The 21,273-nt window shown below is 59.5% G+C and overlaps 1 protein-coding gene across 1 annotated transcript; it reads left to right on the top strand.

The window, feature by feature from the left end:
* Positions 1-5,598: 5,598 nt before the first annotated feature.
* Positions 5,599-13,809, top strand: Gabrd (gamma-aminobutyric acid type A receptor subunit delta). The gene is made up of 9 exons (XM_003461539.5): positions 5,599-5,795; positions 9,701-9,813; positions 9,933-10,000; positions 10,071-10,291; positions 11,470-11,552; positions 11,774-11,911; positions 12,351-12,506; positions 12,763-12,974; positions 13,170-13,809. Exons 1-9 carry the CDS (start codon positions 5,728-5,730, stop codon positions 13,461-13,463), a joined length of 1,353 nt encoding a protein of 450 aa, XP_003461587.1. The 5' UTR covers positions 5,599-5,727; the 3' UTR covers positions 13,464-13,809.
* The last annotated feature ends 7,464 nt before the right edge of the window (positions 13,810-21,273 follow it).

Here is a 21,273-nt window from a genome sequence, read left to right on the forward strand (position 1 = left end):
AGGACCAAGTCTCCACGGGACCAAATCTCCACAGGACCAAATCCACACAGGACCAAGTCTCCACGGGACCAAATCTCCACAGGACCAAATCCACACAGGACCAAGTCTCCACGGGACCAAATCTCCACAGGACCAAATCCACACAGGACCAAGTCTCCATGGGACCAAATCTCCACAGGACCAAATCCACACAGGACCAAGTCTCCACGGGACCAAATCTCCACAGGACCAAATCCACACAGGACCAAGTCTCCACAGGACCAAATCTCCACAGGACCAAATCCACACAGGACCAAATCCACACAGGACCAAGTCTCCACAGGACCAAGTCTCCACAGGACCAAATCTCCACAGGACCAAATCCACACAGGACCAAGTCTCCACAGGACCAAATCTCCACAAGACCAAATCCACACAGGACCAAGTCTCCACAGGACCAAATCTCCACAGGACCAAATCCACACAGGACCAAATCCCCACAGGACAAAACCCACACAGGACCAAGTCTCCACAGGACCAAATCCACACAGGACCAAGTCTCCACAGGACCAAATCTCCACAAGACCAAATCCACACAGGACCAAGTCTCCACAGGACCAAATCTCCACAGGACCAAATCCACACAGGACCAAGTCTCCACAGGACCAAATCTCCACAGGACCAAATCCACACAGGACCAAATCTCCACAGGACCAAATCTCCACAAGACCAAATCCACACAGGACAAAATCCACACAGGACCAAATCTCCACAGGACCAAATCCACACAGGACCAAGTCTCCACAGGACCAAATCCACACAGGACCAAATTTAAAGCTTACAAGCAATGCTTGGGACTCAGTGATGAGAAGAGCAACAATCACATTTTTAAAAATCAGCAGAAAACTTGAATAGCTGTGCATCCAAGGAAGATACACAGAGAAATACACACAGCCAGGCCCAGCGTGCACACCTGCAAGCCAGCTACTCACCCAGGCTGGGCAAGAGGATAATAAGTTTGATGCAGCCTGGGGATCTTAGGGAGACCTTGTGTCAAAATAAAATTGAAGAGTTCTGGGCGTGTGGTTCAGTGGTAGAGGGTTTTCCAAGTGGGTTTCTACCCCTAGTAATGAAAAATAAATACATACATAAATTCAAAAATGAAAAGGCACAGAAAAAGATGCTCCCCATCTTGGTAAGAAAATTCACATCAAGCCAGAAGCTGTGTGCCTCGAGTCCCAGCACTCTGGGAGGCTGAGGCAGGACAATCACAAGCTTGGGCAACTTAGGCCTTCTCTTGAAATAAAGAGGACTGGGGAGGTAGCTCAGTGAGAAGGGTTTGGGTTCAATCCCCAGTATTGAAGGAAAAAGAGAAAAAAAAAGAAAATGCCCATTTCACATGGTAATGCCTGCCGGTGATCTCAGCACTCACGAGGCTGAAGCAGGAAGATTCTGAGTTCAAGGACATTCTGGACTACATACACACGTGACAGAAACTACGGTGAATGTTTATCTTTTAAATAATGTATTACATTTCCATGACTTGGCTTGACTGTGCTGGCCACACTCTGCTGCCCAATCTGCCCCCCTTAATCACTCTCCCTCACTTTAAACCACACATTCCCTCATTCTTGTCGCTTTCTGAGGTGGTTCTAGAAGTCCTCGGCTATATCTTGAGTTGCAGGGTCATGGCTGCCTCTCTGCCTCTGAAGCTTCCTGTCTGCCTTCTCCTCCAGGCAGGGACCTCTCATCTTTCACCACCCAACATCCTACACCAGGGGTGGGATGGCACACGGTGGGGTCACCAGTAAATGTCCAGGAAACGGACGAGTGTGTGCCACCACCCTGGTGAGACACACAGCCTCCTTCCTCTGGCGGAAGAGGTGGCCGGGCCGGGTCGGGCCTGCAGGTCCTGCTGGAGCTTGTGTGCCCCCAGCCACGGGAGTTTTCACCTTAACCCCGCTCCTATAGCAGCCCCGCTCCTATCACAAAGAACGCTTTTCCCTCGTGACTGACAGCTTTTTTGTGTGAAAGGCTAATTTGTATTTAACGTTTTCTATCACATGAAAGAATTCAAAATGCCACTTTAAAACATAAAGTCAGAGGAGAGAATTCTGACTTCATGCTAAACAGGAGCAGTCGTGCTTGGGTGTCTCTGTAACTCAAATGCCGAAAAATGCCACACAGGCCCAGGTCTGGCTGTTTACTGGCTCACGAGGCCTTGGTGGCTGAAATTGGTGACAGCCAAACCATGTCCCCTCGCCGGGGAGTGTCCCGCCTGAGAGGGGCCGGTGCAGGGCTGCGGCTTGGCAGAGCCCACCTGTCCTGCAGAAGGACCTGAGTTGCATCCCTGGTGCTGCAAAAAATAAACCAAATAAAATAAAAGTAGACTGCTGAGCTTGGGTCGCTCCCAGGACTTTGCATCTGATTCTTTCTGCCAAGTTTTCTCTGCTATCCGGATGAATGGGCTCCATCGGAAAAATCACAGGATTAATAATTACATCCCGAGCTCCACAAAACCCTTCTCTGTATCACTGCCATTTTCTCGATTTGATCCATTTTCCCAGGAAAATAACAAAGCCACCTCGGGAGTGCTTCAGGCAGGGATGTTAAATTTAGCCGATGCCGTTTCCTCTCTCGGGCCGCGTGACTCCCCCCACTCCCAGCCTGGCCTGCTGGGCACAGCCACCGTGTGGCGGCTTCCGGCCAGCTCCGTGCCCAGGCCTCCCCTGTGCCACAAGCGTCCAGCAAAGGGCTCTGTGAGAGGAAGTCGGCACAGGGGCCAAGGCCGTCACCTGAATCCCCCGCCACCCGCATTCTGCAGCCCTAAGCATTGCCGATGCCACTTCCAGCCTTGTTCCTAGGCTGAGGGAGAGCCAGGGCTCCAGGCCCCAGAGCAAGTGTGTCCTGCTCAGTGCCATCTGGGCAGAGCATAAGGCCTCCCACCTGAGCAGAGTGATGGCTGCCACCACGGGGCCTGGTGCAGAGGCCGGAGCTTTGCAGGTCACAGGTGCGACAAGGGACCTCGGGAGAACGAATGCTGGGGATCAAATGCAGAGACTGGGGGTCCTGGCTTCCCTTTCTCTGTCCCCCTGCGGCCTGGTAGCAGAGCCCCGCTCTGCCCTCTGCTGCTGCCCTAGTGGCTGGCAAGGCGCACAGGACAGCCCGCCTTCAACACAGCCTTGGGATGGGTCTTGGTCATGTGTGGAGGGTGGGGGTGGGGTCCTCTGACCCAGGGTAAGGAAGTGAACACACGAGGGACACTGAGCAAAGCATTTTCCAGAGAGGAGGCAGCCTGCACTGCAAGTTTGGCTGCTGAGCATAATGACAACAGCTGAGAGTGTACACGTGCGTGTGCACATGCATGTGCAAGTGTGTGTATGCATGTTGTGTGCACGTAGTACTGAGGATTGAACCAAGGGCTCTACCTCGGAGCTATATGCCAGCCCCTTGTATTTTTCATTTTGAGCCAGGGTCTTCCTAAATTTGTCCAGGCTGCCCTGGAACTTTGCATCCTCCTTTCAAGGCCCTCATCATTGTGAGACAGAAGATCGATCTCTCTTTCTCTCCTGGTCTCCCTCCCTCTCCCTGTCTCAGAACTTGGGACTAAACCCAGAGCTCTCACACTAAGCTGCATCCTCAGCCCTCCTTGGGTACAGACAGAGTCTCCCCCAGTTGCTAAATTGCTTGGGCTCAAATCTACAATCTGGCCTCAGATTCCCGGGTGCAAGGGTTATGGGTGTGCACCACCACGCCCAGGTTCCAGGCTGTTAAACGGTTTATGTTGCTTCTGATCCCTACTCTCAGCCCTTCATTGTGAGCATGAAGAAAACAAAGTCAGGAAAATTGGCTCCCCACGGTCACAGCCAGGTGGCCACAGAGTGGGACTGGTAGCCACTGGTGGCCTCGGGCCACGAGAACACTGCCGAGTTCTCCCAAGGAGGAGCAGTGGATCCGCACCTCACGGACTTGGTACAGCCCGGGGCTGTGGTCCCAGCCCTGGCAGGGACCATCCCTGGTGGCCTTCCTGGCTCTGAGGTGGCTGGAGCTTCCTGGGGTAGAGATGATGATGGAGAGATGGCCTGGCAACATATTCTTTTGAAGAAAGAATCACAAAAACCCCCACATTTTTTTTTTTTTTTTTGTCTTTTTGAGACAGGATCTTACTGCGTAATTCCGACTGGCCTTGCATTCGATTTGTAGCCCAGGTTGGCCTCAAACTCACGGCAGTCTTTCTGCCTCAGCCTCCCAAGTGCTGGGATTCCAGGTGACTGTGTCTGGCAAATTCCCATTCTTGACCTCCAAATCTGAACACCAAAGAAGAACACAGAGCTGGAAAGAAATGTGTGGACTTCAGGAGAAATTAAACGTTTTGCCTGAGGACTGGTAAACACCAGGAAGCAGGCATTTGGGGAGGGCTCCCAGTGCAGCTCTGTGGATGAGAGTACGGGGAGGCTCGTGGGTCTGCTGGTGATTTCTTTACCCACTCCTCATGTGTGATTCTGAAGCTCGTTTGCCTCCAGGACTCAATGAAGAGGAGCTAAGCTGATGCCAAGGAATACCCAGGTCAACCGCTCAGAAGTCTATGCAGCTCGGCCCAAACCATCCACAGCCAAGTTTCCCGTTATCTCCAGATCCACCCTGAAGGACCTGGGTCAGGTGGACTCTGGGCCCATCAGCCCCCAGATCTGACAGGAGGACTAGCACTTTCAGGGGCCCGGCTGCACAGTTCCCAGCTCAGGGCTGAAAGACCCGAGGCTGGGCATCACCCCAAAGTGTAAAGCAGGCTCTGATTGCAGCAGCATGGCAGCATTTGGAGATTTGGAGCCTGGGCACTTTCCTGTATTCCATGTCTCCTGCAGGCTGGGGACTGTTAGGTACGGGGACACCAAAGGACGGGCAGACGGGTCTCCAGGCCCTGGACCTCATCATGGATGGGCTCCTTCACTGCTCGCTGCCCCAGTGAGGAAGGGGTGCCTGGAACGAGCACCGTGCCAGGGACACAGGGATGTCTGTGCCCTGCATCCAGAGTGCCAGTCTGGGGCACCTGGAAGAGGTGCAGGGGCTCAGGCTGCATCTTCCGTTGTCTACACCCCTGCATCCCCCCAGTGGCCCGTCGCCGGGGACTCAGCCACTGGGGACAGCTTGTCCCCATTTAAATGTTTCCACAGGAAGCGTGCTGTGGGAGTGGCAGGAGGCTGAACAGCAGCTTTTTAAGGGAAACTGCAAAACTTCATGTTCAAAAGAAGTCACCTAAGACGAGGGAAGGGAGGCCTTTTCTTTCTTGGTCCGTTGGGGGGTGAGGGATTTCATCATGGTCAGGGTGCCGTGGACCCTGGGGCCTCCTTTCAGGTGAGGACGGCTCTGGGGTCACCCACTATCTCCTGGCCAGGCGGTCAGACAAACAAGCTGGGGCTGGGACCGCACCTCCACCTCCTGTGTCGCAGCACGCGTCTGATGCGGACTGAGGCTCCAGTTCCTGGTCCGAGGTCAGAGGTTTGGGGTCCCCTCCTACCCTGCGCTCTGAGACGAGTAGGGAGGGCATGGGCGGGGCCTGGAGCGCGGACTGGGCAGGGCCTCGGCAGGCGAGGGCGAGGCCGAGCTAGGACCGCCCCGCGCTCCGCTCGCGCTGCTCGCTCTCCCTCCCCCGGTCTGCGGGAGTCGCGCTGCCGCGGGCGAAGCAACTTTGCTACGCCAGGCTGCGGCCGCCAGGTCCTGCCGTCCCGTCCCGCGCGGAGCCCCGAGGCCATGGGCGCGCTGACCGGGCTGCTGGCCCCGTTGCTGCTGCTATGCGTGCGGCCACCCCGCTGCGCCAGGTGAGCCCAGGGGTGGGGGTGACCGAGCTGCGCCCCGGGTGGATGAAGCGCGGGACCCGGGGACCCAGACCCCGTGCTTGCCCCCACCCCTGCCCCTGGCTCCTGCTCCCCTCGCGATGCCTGGCGCTATCTGCGCTCCGATTCCTGGGTCCTCGCGCGTGGCTGGCGACCTCCGGGCCAGACCGGCCAGGGCGGGTGGGGACCCGGAGCTGGGGACCCCGGCCTGAGCAACCACAGCAGCAACCGTCAGGGGCCGTGTCCCTGCAGAGGAGTGGGCGCTGGGCCTGGGCGCCCCTTACCATCGCGGGGGCAACTCCTGGCGCAGGTGGATGCAACCAGGTGCCCCCGCAGCGAGGCTGGTTCTATTCTCTGCGAGGGGAGGCGCAGCTGAGAGGAGCCCCTTCCCTGCTGGCCCCCAGGCGCCCTCTCATTCCTTCCTCCGCCCTCTGGGGTGTGCGCTGTGTCCCCAGGGCTTTCTGGGCCCCACCCCTGTACCTTGCCACCTGCCCCAGTCGAGTGAGAGGGACCGGCCAGCGACTTTTTGGAAATTATCTAGTGCAGAGGCTGCAGAGGAAAACAGATCTAGGTCCCTGGCGCTGGACCGCAGGGTCCAACCCGGTGGCCCTTGGAGACCATCAAAAGCTGGAAATGGTGAATGTCAGCCTGCAACCTAGTTGTCACTGCTTTGTGGGGCACAGGGCCACAGTCTCCCCGTTGGGAGTGGTGTGGAGGGGACAGGCCCAGAGGCCGGGTCCAGCTGTAGATGTGGCCCTGGTGCTGGAAATCAGCCCTCATCCTGGGGACCCCTCTGTGGCTCCCCACAGGCCTCTCTCCAGTCTCCCCCTCTGCTTTGCCTGGTTCCAGCTGGAGCGGGGATTGTGTGGTGTGTAAGTGGGGTAGCCTCTGGCCCCAGCCCGAAGCGACTGAACCAGGAATCTAAACCCATATGGTAGGGAGGCCATAGGTGGTAGCCCAAGCTTAACACCAGAAGTGATTTGGGGGCAAATCCTGTCCCGCAGTGCCTTGAGGCTAATTTTGTGTTCATTTTTCTTATGTGCAGGGTTTATTTATAGGTTTCTTGCAGGGAGATTCTTTAGGGCCCCTCCCCTCCAGATCCACACATGCAGTGAGGATCCTTTTCTGAAGTCCAGAACCCTCTGCATCCTGACTGCTGTGTGGCCCCTGGGTGTCAGGGGAGGGGTGACACATCATGTCCCCTGGCTTTGAGGAGGCCCTGGCCTTATCCTCCTCCTCTCTCGAGTCGTGATCGATGCCACCACCCTGCTGAGCTCCCATCTCCTGTGCCAACGGAGGATCGTCACCAACACTCCACATTTTAAAGTCTGTGTTGTGGGGCTGGGGATTTAACTCAGCAGCGTAAGTGCCAGCCTGGCAAGTGGGAGGTCATGAGTTTGATCCCTAGTACAAAAAAAAAAGGTCTGTGTTGTAGCCAATTTGCCCAGACTTTTGCTCTTGGTGCTGACCTGGCAGGGACAGCATGGGACCGGGGTGAAGGCTGTCCCTGAGATGGGAAAGTGCTGGGATGCTGCTGCCCACTCTGCCTTCTGCAACCTTCAGACTTGGTGTGGTGTTTTCCAGACAGAGCCTCCCCTCTGTCGGCTCCTGTGCTGGGTCCCATCCCTTTGGTGCAGGGACGGTCCTCAGGCCACATTGCAGCGTTTCCCCAGAGAAGGTCTGGTGGATGCAGAGGAGTGTGCGGTGTGGGGTCTGTGGTCGGGCCCTGGGCTCGGCGCTGGCCGGTGCCGTGTGGGTGTTGCTCTCGGGCTCCTGGCGCCTCCTCTCCTTGGAGCTCTGATGCGGTGGCTGTGCTGCTGCTCCTCGCCTTGGTAACCGGGATGCTGCCGAGGCTCCTGCAGCTCTAAAAGCAGAGCTGTCGAATCTGTGGGTTTTCTGTGTGCAGCACTGAATCCTGGGGGGAGGGCACCCCGCTGCCTCGCTGAGCTGTATCCGCCTCCCTCTCCCTGGAGCACAGTCAAGGCCAGGGTGGTTTTTTCTCGACGTGGCCAGGACGAGTGGGAGCCCTGAACCCAGCACAGACTGGTAGCTGACATTTTCCCCTTGCAGGCTGTGCCCTTTGAGCCTCAATTCCTGAGCTCCAGTGTAGACCTGGGGCCTGGTACGTGTCTCTGAGCCTCTGTGGCCATCTACCCAGATCACATCCAGCCCAGGCCACCCCTGACTTACGAGATAGAGTGAAGACTCTCCTGCCTCAGGCTACTCCTGGAGCACAGCATTTTCCACCTCCAACCCTGCCATTGTGGTCCCTGCCTGTCCTGTGTGTCCTGACCCCAGAGAGAGACCTGCGGCCTCTGAACCCAGCCTTTGGTGCCCTCCTCTGTTCCATGGCCCTTCACACCTGCTCCCAGCTGGAAAAATGGCAGGCTGGCATCCTGGGGGAACAGTGATGGGGGGTCCCTTCTCAGGTTAGGAGATGGCAGAGGCCATCGCTGTGCCCCTCAGAGTGAGCTCAGCTGGGCACCATGCCACACACCGGTCATCTCAGCTCTTCAGGAGGCCAATGTGGGAGGACTGACTGAGTCCAGAGTTTGAGATCAGCCTGGGAACCATAGCAAGACCTCGTGTCTGAATAAGCTTAATAAATGAAAAACATGTATTGACTGAGAAAGATAAGCAGAAATACATTTTAAAAAACAGGTGCACATCCTGGGCAGCTGGGTCCTGGCCTTGGGTTTGTGCCCCTAGGCCTGGGCCTGGGCAGAGGGAAGGATACGTGTGACACTGGCCTGAGATGGGGAGGGGACGGCCTGGGAAGCTAGTGTATCTTGCTGGCTTCGGTCCAGACCCACCATGGCAGCTGGGCTGGGCCAAAAATAAAGCCGAACTCAAATCCCGTTACATCTGGCCTTTGCAGAGATTTGCATTCTTCACTGTGCCTTGCTAAAGATGTCTCACACCTTGTTCCTGTCCACTGTCTGGGATCCTGGGGGAGCAGTGTCTGCCTGTCAGTGACTGCAGACCTGATGCCTTGCCCTGCCCACCCAGAGTGGTTTCTAGGAGAGGTCAGAGATTTGCAGAATTTCTTAAGCCAAGGGACTTGTGGTGCAAAGGCAACCTCTTAAAAAAGACTATTAGATGAAGCAGAGGAAGGTGCTTTGGTGGACAGAGGGGTTGGACAACTCCCAGAGCCACCAGCCTTCATGGCCTCAGGACTCACCCCAGAGTAAGGTTCCAGGGGCCAGGAGCAAGGTGCACGCCGGATGCAGGGAAGGGCAGGGCTGTGTCCAGCTGCTGAGATGGAGTAGGCTGCCGCTGGCTTAACTGGGGGCTGAGAGGGCTCTGAACAGAGGACTGGTGGCCGGCTTGGGCCATGAGCTGGGGCCACAATCACTGAGGAAGCAGACCACCAGGGAAAAACCGAGGTGGGCGCCCTCTTCTCCGTGTGCCCTGTGCCTGGGGTGCACTGTGCCATGGCTCCCTGCTCTTCCCAAGGGCTCAAGGCAGGCTCAGGGCCCGAGGCCACCTGCAGGTCTCATCTGAACTCTCTCCTAAGCCCCCAGAACAATGTACCAAGAGCATCATTCGTGAGTGGGCTCGCCACTTCCCGCTCTCGACTCCAAGCCGGCGCCCTGGGCACAGGTCCACCCTCAGGCTCCTTTCTGGGGGCCTTTGTCCTCACACACTGACAGGAGGCCTGTCCCACATTGGGGTCCTCCAGCTGCTCTTTAGAGAGAACGCTGTGGGGACACAGGTCTCCCTCTGGGGCAGGTGGAGGAGGAGCCTGGACTCAGTCACTCAACAGCTCCTTCAAGGAGGCTGAGCACAAAGACAGAGAAATTGGGGCGTCTCTGGGTCCAAGGCAGGGGGGTCCCAGGCTCAGCCCCTGTGCCCAGCCAATCCATGACCCATTGGCTTTGTGATCCCAGAGCAATGAATGACATTGGGGACTACGTGGGCTCCAACCTGGAGATATCCTGGCTGCCCAACCTGGACGGCCTCATGGAGGGCTACGCCCGCAACTTCCGGCCAGGCATCGGAGGTGAGGTGGATGTGGCCCCAATGGGCTCTGGGCTGCTGGAAGGGTCCCCAGCCTGGGTAACAAGCAGGCAGTGACGGCCCCACCGCCTCAGCACCCCTCCATCCCGCTCTTCCTCACAGGGCCCCCAGTGAACGTGGCGCTTGCCCTGGAGGTGGCCAGCATCGACCACATCTCAGAGGCAAACATGGTGGGTGCTGCCAGCCCTATGCCCTGCAGCACCCGGCAGGGGGCAGCGCTGATCCGTGTCCCTCCCGCAGGAGTACACAATGACCGTGTTCCTGCACCAGAGCTGGAGGGACAGCAGGCTCTCCTACAACCACACCAACGAGACCCTGGGCCTGGACAGCCGCTTCGTGGACAAGCTCTGGCTGCCCGACACATTCATCGTGAATGCCAAGTCTGCCTGGTTCCACGACGTGACGGTGGAGAACAAGCTGATCCGGCTGCAGCCAGATGGCGTCATCCTGTACAGCGTCCGGTGAGCCCGAGGGCGGCACTGGGCAGCCCGGCCGCTCTGTAACCCCTGCTCTGGGGCGCCGACAGGGCACCAGCAGAGGGGCTTTCTGGCCAACGTGGTAGCTTTTTGTGCCTTTTTAACAGGGTGTTTGGGTATTATTTGATGTTTTTTGTCTTCTGTTTATTTTGGGGTTCTAGGGACTGACCCCAGCCCTGTGTCCTGAGCTGTATCCTCAGCCCGTTTGTATAGTTCGTTTTGAGACAGGATATCATGAAGTTGCCCAGCCTGGGCTCAAACTTTCAATCCTCCTGCCTCCCAGAGTGCTGCGATGGTAGGTGTGCACCACCCCACCTACCTTTTTTAAATTTTTAAATGGAGTTAGGTCTATGCAGTTTAATTAACCATTTTAGAGCGAAGAGCTCGGTGGCACTCAGTATGTTCCTCATGCCAGGCAACTGTCACCTTCATTTATGCCTGAGTCTTTCATTGCCTTGTACCATCAGTCACTCTTAACTCCCCATCCCAAAAGCCCCTGGCAACCACGAACTTGCTTTCTGCCCCCACGGTTGCCTGTTCTGAGTGTCTCTGTTGGAGGGGGGGTTGGACCCTTGTGTCCTTTTGTGCCTGGCTTCTTTACTGGACACTGTGTTTTCAAGGCCCACTCATGGTGCCCCATGCTGGTGCCTCCTTCCTGTGAATGGCTGCATGATACTCCCTTGTGTGGAAGGACTGTGTCTCCTCCATCTCTCGACGTGCATGTGGTTGCTGGTTGTGGTGACAGTGATGCCTTGAACACACCTGTACTTGTTTGAATATCCACTTTTCAGACACATGCCTTTAAAAATATAAAGTTGGCAATATTTTAAAAATTTGAAAACCAAAGACTGAATGCCTGGCCTCTCCTAGAAAACCAGACCCGTGCAGCAGCCCTGAGCTTCCTGTAGCTGTCACCTGTCCCTTGGGCCAGGTGTGGGGAGCCTGGGTGGTCACTGCCCTGCAAGCCCCAACTTGGGCAAGTTGCCAAGCGTGTGAATCCGGTCCTCTTGCCCTAAAGGAAGAATCGCAGTCACTTTGCATTGCTGGGTGGGGAAGCCTGGGCCTCTCGAGCTCAGCCTGCAGCAGGGGGACCTAGGCAATCTCGCTGGGGGCCAGGAGTCTCTGTGGCGGCTAGGGCCTCATGCACACGTCTGTCTGTGCAGAATCACCTCCACGGTGGCCTGCGACATGGACCTGGCCAAGTACCCCATGGATGAGCAGGAGTGCATGCTGGACCTGGAAAGCTGTGAGTGACTCCCTGGATGCCCTGGCGGCCTGGGCACGGCAGGCTGGACCAGGAGGACACTGGCACCCATGGTTGCCCCCTCTGCCCCCATTCTGCCCCAAACTTCGGGGTGTTCTGGGTCCTGCCGTGGCCCTGCCAGGCTTCTCCATGTGGGTGGGGCTCCTCTGCTAGGGCTGCAGAGCCAGGCCCCTGCAGCCCCTGCACCTGTGGGCTCCCTACAGACGGCTACTCTTCCGAGGATATCGTCTACTACTGGTCTGAGAACCAGGAGCAGATCCATGGGCTGGACCGGCTTCAGCTGGCTCAGTTCACCATCACCAGCTACCGCTTCACCACAGAGCTGATGAACTTCAAGTCGGGTAATGGCCCCGCCCCAGCCTCGCCTGCTCTGACTTCTACCCACCCCACTGTGCAGTTTAGGGGCCGGGCTGAGCACAGCCCTGAGCTGGAGGCTGCTGGCTGCACAGGTGGTGCCTGCGGGGCCTGGGGGCACACTGTGGTGGGATGTGGCCACGTGGCCAGTTTCACCTGCTTATTTTTCTGCCCTTGCTCTTCCAGCGGTCTGGGCTGGGGGAACCCGAGGTGTGTTTTGGGGTCCTCCCACCCCAGGACTGCCAGGCTCTGGGCCAGGCTTCCTTGGCACCACATCCCTCCAGCCATGACTGTGCAAAGGGAGGGTCCTCTGGGGCCAGCACCCCTGCCCATCTGCAGTGCGACGGGTGTGCTGAACCCTCGCTGTGGGCCCACCGCTGGCCAAGGCCCCTTTTCCCTACGGGCTGACCGTGGCTGTCTCCACAGCTGGCCGGTTCCCCCGGCTCAGCCTGCACTTCCACCTGAGGAGAAACCGGGGCGTCTACATCATCCAGTCCTACATGCCCTCCGTCCTCCTGGTCGCTATGTCCTGGGTCTCCTTTTGGATTAGTCAGGCAGCAGTGCCTGCCAGGGTGTCTCTAGGTATGGTGGGGCTCACCTCTCCCCTGGGGGCTGGTGGGAGAGCTGCAGAGAGCAGATCTCCCATCCCAAGCCCAGCTCTGGGCCCTGGGCCATCTGTCCTGGGCAGTGAGCAGCCAGGCCAGGCCTGGCCAGAGGAGCCCAACTGGCTCACGTTGGGGGTGGGAGCTGCAGTACCTGGTCCAGGATCCAGGACCTGCTGAGCTGAACAGAGAGACAGCGGGGCTCTGTGGAGGGCCCATCCTCACCCTGTCCCCAGGTATCACCACTGTGCTGACGATGACCACGCTTATGGTCAGTGCCCGCTCCTCCCTCCCACGGGCCTCAGCCATCAAGGCCCTGGACGTGTACTTCTGGATCTGCTACGTCTTTGTGTTTGCGGCTCTGGTGGAGTATGCCTTTGCCCATTTCAATGCTGACTACAGGAAGAAGCGCAAGGCCAAGATCAAGGTCACCAAGCCTCGGGCGGAGGTGAGGAGTGGGCAGGTGCCAGAGGGGCTGCAGTGCCAGGGTCTAGGCAGCTGATGTGGACCCTGCATGCCTGGTTCAGCCTGCTGCAGGTCACAGCGATGTAGCTGAGGGCGGGGTAGGCAGAGATGCCGGGCACCTGGCTACCAGGGCCCTGGGGCTGGGATTGGCCCTCAGCCCTGTCCCCGACCCACGCAGATGGACGTGAGGAACGCCATCGTCCTCTTCTCCCTCTCCGCTGCGGGGGTCACCCAGGAGTTGGCCGTCTCCCGCCGCCAGTGTCGCATCCCTGGGAACCTCATGGGCTCCTACAGGTCGGTGGAGGTAGAGACAGGGGAGACAAGGAAGGAGGGGGCTCCAGGGGGCTGCGGGGGCCTCCGAGGCCGGTTCAAGCCCATCGACGCGGACACCATTGACATCTACGCCCGGGCTGTGTTCCCTGCTGCTTTTGCGGCCGTCAACGTCGTCTACTGGGCGGCCTATGCCTTGTGAGGCAGGCAGTGGCTGAGGACCGGCCAGGAGAAGGACGTGCCCTGTGCCAAACTTGAGGTGGATGATGGGATGCAAGATGCAGCCTTGGCCTCTGAGCTTTGCCCCTACCCTGCCTGCCAGAGCACCCGCACCCTGCAGACCCGGCAGCTCTGTGCCCAGGCAGAGCCGCCAGCCTGGCTGCCGAGCTGTGCATTTTTAGACTCAGGCCAGTCCCATTTCCAGGCCTTTGCTCTGTGGGATCAGAGAGCAGGAGATGGTGGGGGCGGGGGCCCGCTGTGGGATGACACTGGAGAAGGGCGTCCTCGGGCCTCTTTGGTCCCAGCATGAAATAAAGCCTTGACCCGTGGCTGGCTGGTTCCTGTTCTGTCACTGCACCTGGGTTTGGCTGCAGTATCCCTGGCCCTCCACAGCCTGGAGGTGTGGAATGCGGGGTCTGGGATGGACACAGGCCCTGGCAGGGTTGTGGTGGGGTCGGGTTCCTGAGGTGCAGCTGTGCTCACTAGAGTGGGGCTGAGGACGGGAAAGGGGCCAGCACTCAGGACACCGGCACCAGGCATTTATGCCCTTCTGTCCCTGTCACTGGGCTGAGCAGGAAGCAGGAGCTAGGTGACCTTGGGGCCAGTGATTCTGGGACACCTTCCTGAAACCCTGAGACAGGGACAGGCTCCGAGGCAGGGGAGCCACGGGCTGCAACTCGAAGGTGAGCCCCATGGCTGGGTCCTGGAGCACAGGTGAGCTGAGATGCAAGGCATCACTACCACCCTGCTCCCCACTGTGCCTTCTTGGAACTGAGGGCACTAAGGGCCTCATAATCACCCCCAGCGCCTTCCCACTGCTACCACCACTGCCAGGCGCTCAGGGTAAAAGCACTGCAGCCACTGGAGTGTGGACAGCAGCTCCTAACAAGGGGCCCAGCTCTTGCATGACACTGGGTCCTTCCACACTGGAGAAGCGAAGGGTGCCATTAGCAGGACAGCTGTTCATCTGGGTCTGTTGCAGGATGCAGCCGGCCAACACCAGCTGAAGCCAGCTGGAGACGTGCCCATGGGTAGCCAGGCCCACCACTCTGCCCACCTGGGTGCCGATAGGTCATGCGTGATGGTTGGTGGTGTGCTGGTCAGGGCCCCACCGGGTGTGGGTATGGTAGGGCCGCCTGCTTCCTGAAGGACAGCAGAGGGCATCAGTGCTGCTGGCCAGGCCACCCCCTAGCGCTCGCTACTTGTCCAGTCCAAAGACTCCTCCTCCAGGGAGCCCCTCCTCATAACGGGCACCAGCAGGCCCTGCAAACGGAGGAGGCTGTGAGGCCTGACTTGCAGCATGGCCAGGAGCCAGAGAGAGACAGCCATGGAGCCAGCAAAGAGCAGGTGGCTGGGGAGAGGATCTGGATCAGCGGAGGCCCTGGATACCTCCTGACATTGGGATGTGTGGGCCCTGCCCAGACGGTTGAGCCACCACAGGATGTCCAGGGCAGGGTCCCCTGCCCGGGAGCCCCTCTGCTCAGTACACCCTACTCTCTGTGGCCCCCAAGAGCTATTTGGGGGTAGGGGAATCCATGCCCCAAAAGCACACATGGTAGCCACTCGGCTGGGCCCCCAGGGGGCCCACAGCCACCTCCACTCCAGGGGTGTCAGGTCCCAGCCCAAGGAAGCAGTTAGGGTCAATCCCAGCTCTGGGCCTTCAGGGAGGGGTTGGTGAACTCCAGTTGGAGAAACTGTTCGTATATCCATATGCAGAGGCCCTGAAGGATGTGGCTCCAGTCCTGAGCCCGGCCCGGCCAATTGCCACCCACGGCTGCTCTCTGCCACATGTACCCACGGGGAGCTATTTAAAGCCAGCCTTTCAATCACTTAGGGCTCCCACGCAACCAGGCCACCCAGCACAACCTCGCCTGGTGCCACTGCAGCAGCAGCAGCAGCCGTCCCTTCTACGGGCAGGCTGCCACCTCTGCCCACGAGTCCACAGGGCCGGGGTGGGGAGAGCGGGAAAGCTGATGGTGGATGGATCGAGGTCGGCACCCGGGAGGAGCCACAGGCCTGGGCGGAGGTCTGGGGGCACAGGCACCTTGTGCCGGCAGGGACGGACGGGTCTTCGGGGCTGATGGCTTCCTCTCTGTCTCAGGAGGAATGTGTGCCAGGACTTCTAACGCCCTCGGCGCAGGGACCCAGGGCACAGAGGATGGCGCCCCAGTGTCTCCTCGGCTAGGGTGGCACGGGCGGGCCTTGCTCTTGCTTCCCTCGAGGCAGGTGGGTTGCGCAGAGGGGCAGCGCCCAGGGGACCAGTGAGGGAGGCTCTTCGTGGGTTTGGGTGTCAGTCAGGACCACAGGCAGAGGCTCCCGGGAAACACACAGCTGCCGTCTGCAGTGTGGAGGCCACAGTGCTGAGTTCAGGTGTGGGCAGGGCAACAGCCCCCAGCTTCCCTCGGTTTCCCAGCCTCCCCTGCCGTGATGTCCGTCTCTACCTCCTGCTTCTAAATCCAGGTTACTGTCCTTGGATTTAGGGACTGCCTGCCTCTGTCTGCCTCCTCTGAGCCAGTGGCACCAGCCAAGTCCTTTCTACGTCAAATTGTGTCCTGAGGCTCGGGTGGAGTCATTCGGGGGCTGCTGCTAGGCAGCCTAGGGGTTCACCTCAGAACCAGGAGCTGAGGAGTGTGGGCACGAGAGGGACAGTGGGGATGTCTTAGTAACACACAGCACCTGCCATCCTCCCAGCCAGGCCGAGGGCTGCCCAACCCAGCAGACGGCCCTGGTGCCCTACGCGGCACGCAGGCAGCAGTGCCCCTTGCTGCCGTCCCTGCCGGTGCAGCCTGAGGCTGCTGGCTCATCGGCTGCCCGTGCTGCTTCCATCTGCTCAGGCACTACACTTAGCTTGTCCCTGACCAGCTCTTCAAGGTGGTGGCTGTCATAGCAACAACAGCACCCGAAAAGGCAGCAGAGGGCTGCTGGGGACAAGGTTGGCTTGGCCCTGCAGCTGTGGGGACACTGAGTTTTCACCCCAATCCTGGCCAACATTCCTGAGGGTGTGGGGCTTCTGCTGCGGTGCCCAGGCACATGGGGACAGGCCTGGGTCCCCAGCCTCACCCTCCCTGTGCTGGGCACAGGTGCTCTGGAGGCACCTTCCCATGCTTACCCTCGCTGTCCCCCTGCTGGAATGTGCTGCAGCTTTCTGCGTCTCTCTGTGGGCTGGGGATCAAGTCCCCTGGTCCCTTTCTATCAGGGGTTTCTTGCACTGTAGGTCTCAGAACAATGAGGATGCTGGCAGAGGGACTTGGGGGTCATAGTACCATCCCACATGGGTCACAGCCCTGTGTATCAATGGTGAGACAGACATGGGCCAGAGGTCCATGCGTCCCTTGGTCTCCACCAGCCACTGTGCATGTGGGCAGTGGGACATTTTGGGTCTCTGGTGTCACTGGCAACTTGGACCCTGTATCCAGAAGTCCTCCAGAATGTGGGTCATTCTATAGATGGTGGGGACAAAGGCTTTGAGTGGCCGGCATGTGTGTGTCATTGGGCTCTCCTCCCAGGAGACCCAGCCCCCTCTTCAGACGAAGGCCTGGCTTAGAGGCGCAGCTGTGGTGTGGGCGGGAGGGGCAGTCACCATTTCCCACCACGGCTGCTGCTTCTCTTCCCAGGGCTCAGGTCTCTGGCTGTGCAGGTCAATGACCTCCCGCACACTCGCTGGCCGCTCACCCGTCCCCCCACCCCAAGGCCCGAGGTGCCCCGGGAGACGCAGGCTCCCTGGGCCTCAGCACCGTCCTTTGCGCTGCTTCTTCTCATCACCCTTAGCCCAGCCTCCCTGGCCTCGACGGCCCCTCTGGACCTGGGCAGCCTTTGTCCCGCATCGCAGCCCTGCAGTCACCCGGCAGCGAGCTTCTCAGCGGGGTCCTCTGGAGTTAAATCCTTGGTCTCCAGCGATTTCTCTCCTCTGTGGACCCCCTACCCACCTGGCACCCTCCAGGCCACCCCACGTGGGCCACCAGCTTTCCACTGGGACTGCAGCCACAGGTGGCAGGTTCCGTGCATCCTGCTCATGCCAGGCGGAGGTATGACCTCACCTGTTAGTCCCAGATGGAATGAGAGAAGCCAGGGCAGATTTTGAAAAGCACGTGTGTCCCCCAAATGGTGTCCCTGGAAAGATCCCAAGTCCTGACCTTGGTACCCATGTAGAGGACCCTACTTAGAAATAAGGACTTTGAAGATCAAAGTTAAGGTGAAGTTGGCAGATTGAATGAGCCCTGGTGTCCCTCTAGGAGCAAACACAGACTGTACCAGCAAGGCCCACAGCCCACCCAAGTCTGCTTCCTGGCCACTTCGAGAACCAATGGGCTCGGCTGGGCAGAGTCGAGAGGTAGTTTCTGTGGCTGTGGCTGCAGGAGGAGGAGCTCAGGATTAGAGGGGAGACGGGGTGCGATGAGGTGCCCTGTGGAGCAGTAGTGTCCTTGTCAGAGAACTCCCCTGGGGACACTGGGGCTCCGTGAGTTTGCCAGCGTCACCACCAGCAGCCCACTGGAATGTCATCTGGGGTTGAAAGGTCTGCTCCCATCATTAGGCTGCTCTACATCGGGTCAGGGAAAGTTGTGCACAGGGCAGCAATGGGACAAGGGACTGGAGCAGACACTGCCGTGAGTGTGGGACCCTGTACCCAGGGGCTCTGAGATGAGAGGGGAGGTGGCCCAAGGCCACCAAAGCATCTGTGTCCACAAGGCCAGGGAATTCCAGGACAGTATAGGTAGCTGCACAGAGGAATGAGAGTTTGTGTCTCTTTGCTGCTTGCTTCCCGACCTCTCAGCTGAGATAGCCTGCAGCCCAGCGGCCTGGGCACAGGTTTTGCACCCAGACTGGTGTGGGTCTCCCAACCTACGGACTCCTATGAGGGGACAGCCAGGGTGGGGGTTGAGCCTGTAACCGGGCCCAACTGAGGCCGAGGAAGGGGGCGGGAGGAGGCCAGGAAGACAGGAACGCTCCTGTGGCGGTGTCTTTCTGCAGCTGGCAGCTTTCCTCAGGGTTCTCCTCAAGGACATGTGTGGGGTGAACAGCTTGGAATTACAGCTCAGGGCCCAGCCCTTGTCAGGAACTCCAGGTGTGGCACCATCTGGGGGAGTGCTCATTGCTCCTTGAAGGATGTGGGGGCCAGGTCTGGTGAAAAGGCACCCACACACTGGCTGTGCTGTGAGGGATGAAATCCGTTTCTCACGGAACCATGAGGCTGAGGCAGGCAACTATAACTCACAGGTCTCCAGGGCACTGACGTCCTCAGCCTCGGCACCTGCAGCAGGTGCTGCAGGGACACCCAGCACAGCCACCAGCCTGTCCCAGCCATCTACTGCCAGGCCCCAGGACTCTGCGGTGGCGAGCTCCCCCCTCCACACCCAGAGACCTTCAGTCCGAAGGCTCAGAGCTAAGCTGGCTTGAGGGGTGGGTCCAGAGGACCCCAACTCTCCTGCTGTGTCCTCTCGGAGTTCTCCAGGTTCTGGAGTTTCTGACAGCACCTGCCCAGCATGCCCAGGAGGGGCTAAGGCTGCCCAGCTTAGGGTGTGTCTTTCCCTGGATGTGGGATGTTGGGGGAGAGGTTCTGCCTGGAGCTCCCACAGCCCGGAACCACGTGGCACCAGCCTCGTCTGCCCCCTTTCCTCCCAGTGGCACTGAGGTTTACAGAAGGACGATGAGGCCATCAGGGAGAGTTGGCCTGTCTCCCAAGTCTGGCATGGAGCCGGCCGGCAGGGCACGGAGCTTGGCAGGCTCCACACGCTTGGGTGGACAGAGCCTCGGGGAGCCTCGGCCCAGCTGGTGCCCCTGGCCCACCTTGCAGAAGCCTCCATACCATAGGGCCTTGCCCCTCCTGCACCCCCTACTCACAGAAGCACTGGGGTCTCATGGGCGTCCAATGCGGACGCCGGGGCCACAGAGGACTACACACCACTAGAGGGCAGAGCTGGGCAGCCTCACCTGGATGCCACACTGTTCCCCTCATCCACACAGCTCTTGGGGACTCCTGCTGTGCTGTGCCAGGAAGTGGATAGGGACATGGAGGCCTGCAGCCGGGGAAGGTTTAACAGCACAGTGGGGTGTGTATCTCCTTCTGGTGGAGAGTGGAGACTCAAGCAGGTTCCTGTCCTGATGGACACGTGTCTATCAAGCACAGGGTGGTTAGCAGGTACCAGGTGACCGGGGCTCAGGGATCTTGAGAAGATGCGAATTTTCTGAGGAGGAGGTACCTGGACATGGCCAGGCTGCAAAGCCTGTAGGCCAAAGCCTCCCTGCTGGCAGGCTCTGCTGGGCCATCTGCCACTGTTGCTGGGCCAGTGCCACCTGGCCGAGGCCTGGCCATTTGGTCTTGGCAGAGCCGCTGTGGTTCGGTCCACTTGAGTGCAGGGCACTTGTATATGTGCATGGCCACAGGAGCCAGTGTGTGTCGCTGTGTCTCAGAGGCCACAGAGTTGGTGGTCTAGTGGGGCCCATTGTGGACCTGGGCTCTTCTTGGCTGTTGGCCAGGTCACCTCCCACCCTAGACTTAAAGTCACCTGCAGAGGACATTGGGTCACACAGCTGCCTGTGTCTAGGCCTGCCACTGCGGGTGCCACATGGACACCTTTGAGGCTCCAAACACTCTCTGCCAGCCTGCTTCTTGGAGACAGTCCCTAAAGGACAAGTCGGGGGGGTCTTTGCATCCGTGGCCAGGAGGTGTGACCCTCGGCAGCTGGTCAGTGTGCCAGGCCTTAGCTTGCTGCCTGGAAGGCACAGCCGTGGGGGCTGTCAGCAGCCATGCCCCTAGCAGGGTTCTGGGACGCAGGACAGGGTGGTGACCCTGAACCCAGAGTTCAGCTCTGCAGAAGGATCCTGGGACTTCGCCTTCGCGCCGTGGTGTCTCCCCTTAGCTGTTCAGTTAAAGCGACTTATTTCAGTAGGCCAAAATAGCACTGCTCTGCGCGTGCTCCCGTTGCCATGGCGACGTGGTTCTGACTCCGCCTACTAAGCCTCCACACGTTTTAATAATCCGAGGCCCAAGGGAGGAGCCGCGGACTACTGGCCGCGGGGGACAGAACCGTGGACTACTATCCTCAGGGACAGAACACCCTCTCCACAACACACCCAGCCCAGAGGAGACAGGGGACCCTGCCAGGCGCCCCCATCTCCCGAGCTACGCAAGCCTGAGCCTGGCCCCCTAGGGAGGTGGCATCGGACGTTGCGTGTCCTCCTAGGGGAGACTCGTGGCGGTGCCTCGGCCCAGGCTGTGTGGCGGGGCTGCTTCCTGGTCAAGTTTGGTGGCACCGCAGCCCCAGCCCGTCCCTCGGCCTCCCCCGGGAGTGGACAAAACAACCCGACCTTCTCCCCGCTCTCCTGCCCCGGTGGGGCGAGCCCGCCTCGCCCAGCCTCCCGGTCCCCGCCCACTCCACGGGCGCGCACGAGGGGGCGCACACGGACACGCAGGCTGTGTTATCTGGTCAAGTCCGCGGATTTTAACCAGGACGGGTAGCAATAGGCACCGTTCGGGAGACGCGGGCCCCCGCCTGCTGCTCTGGCCTCGGGGAGCAGGTGCACCCGGGCCGTTGTGGAGCTGGGTCCGCTCCGGGGAAGGGCGCTCCCCGAAAGCCGGCCCGGGCCCTCGAGCTGCCCCCTTGCTTCCTCGCCGGGAGCTCCCGCGCCCCCTCCCGGGCACGCGCGGCACCGCAGCGCCATGGGGACTCCGCCGGCAGCGGGGACCAGGCTGGGTCACCACGCCGGGTGGGGCACGCACGGCCCTGATCAGAGGCGGGACAGACTGCCTGGACAGAAACGTGCGCACGACAGACACACACCTCTGTGCTGGTGCT

The sequence above is a fragment of the Cavia porcellus genome, unplaced genomic scaffold, assembly GCF_034190915.1.
Source record: "Cavia porcellus strain 051 isolate PalLab524CR breed Dunkin Hartley unplaced genomic scaffold, mCavPor4.1 scaffold_25, whole genome shotgun sequence".
Lineage (NCBI taxonomy): Eukaryota > Metazoa > Chordata > Mammalia > Rodentia > Caviidae > Cavia > Cavia porcellus.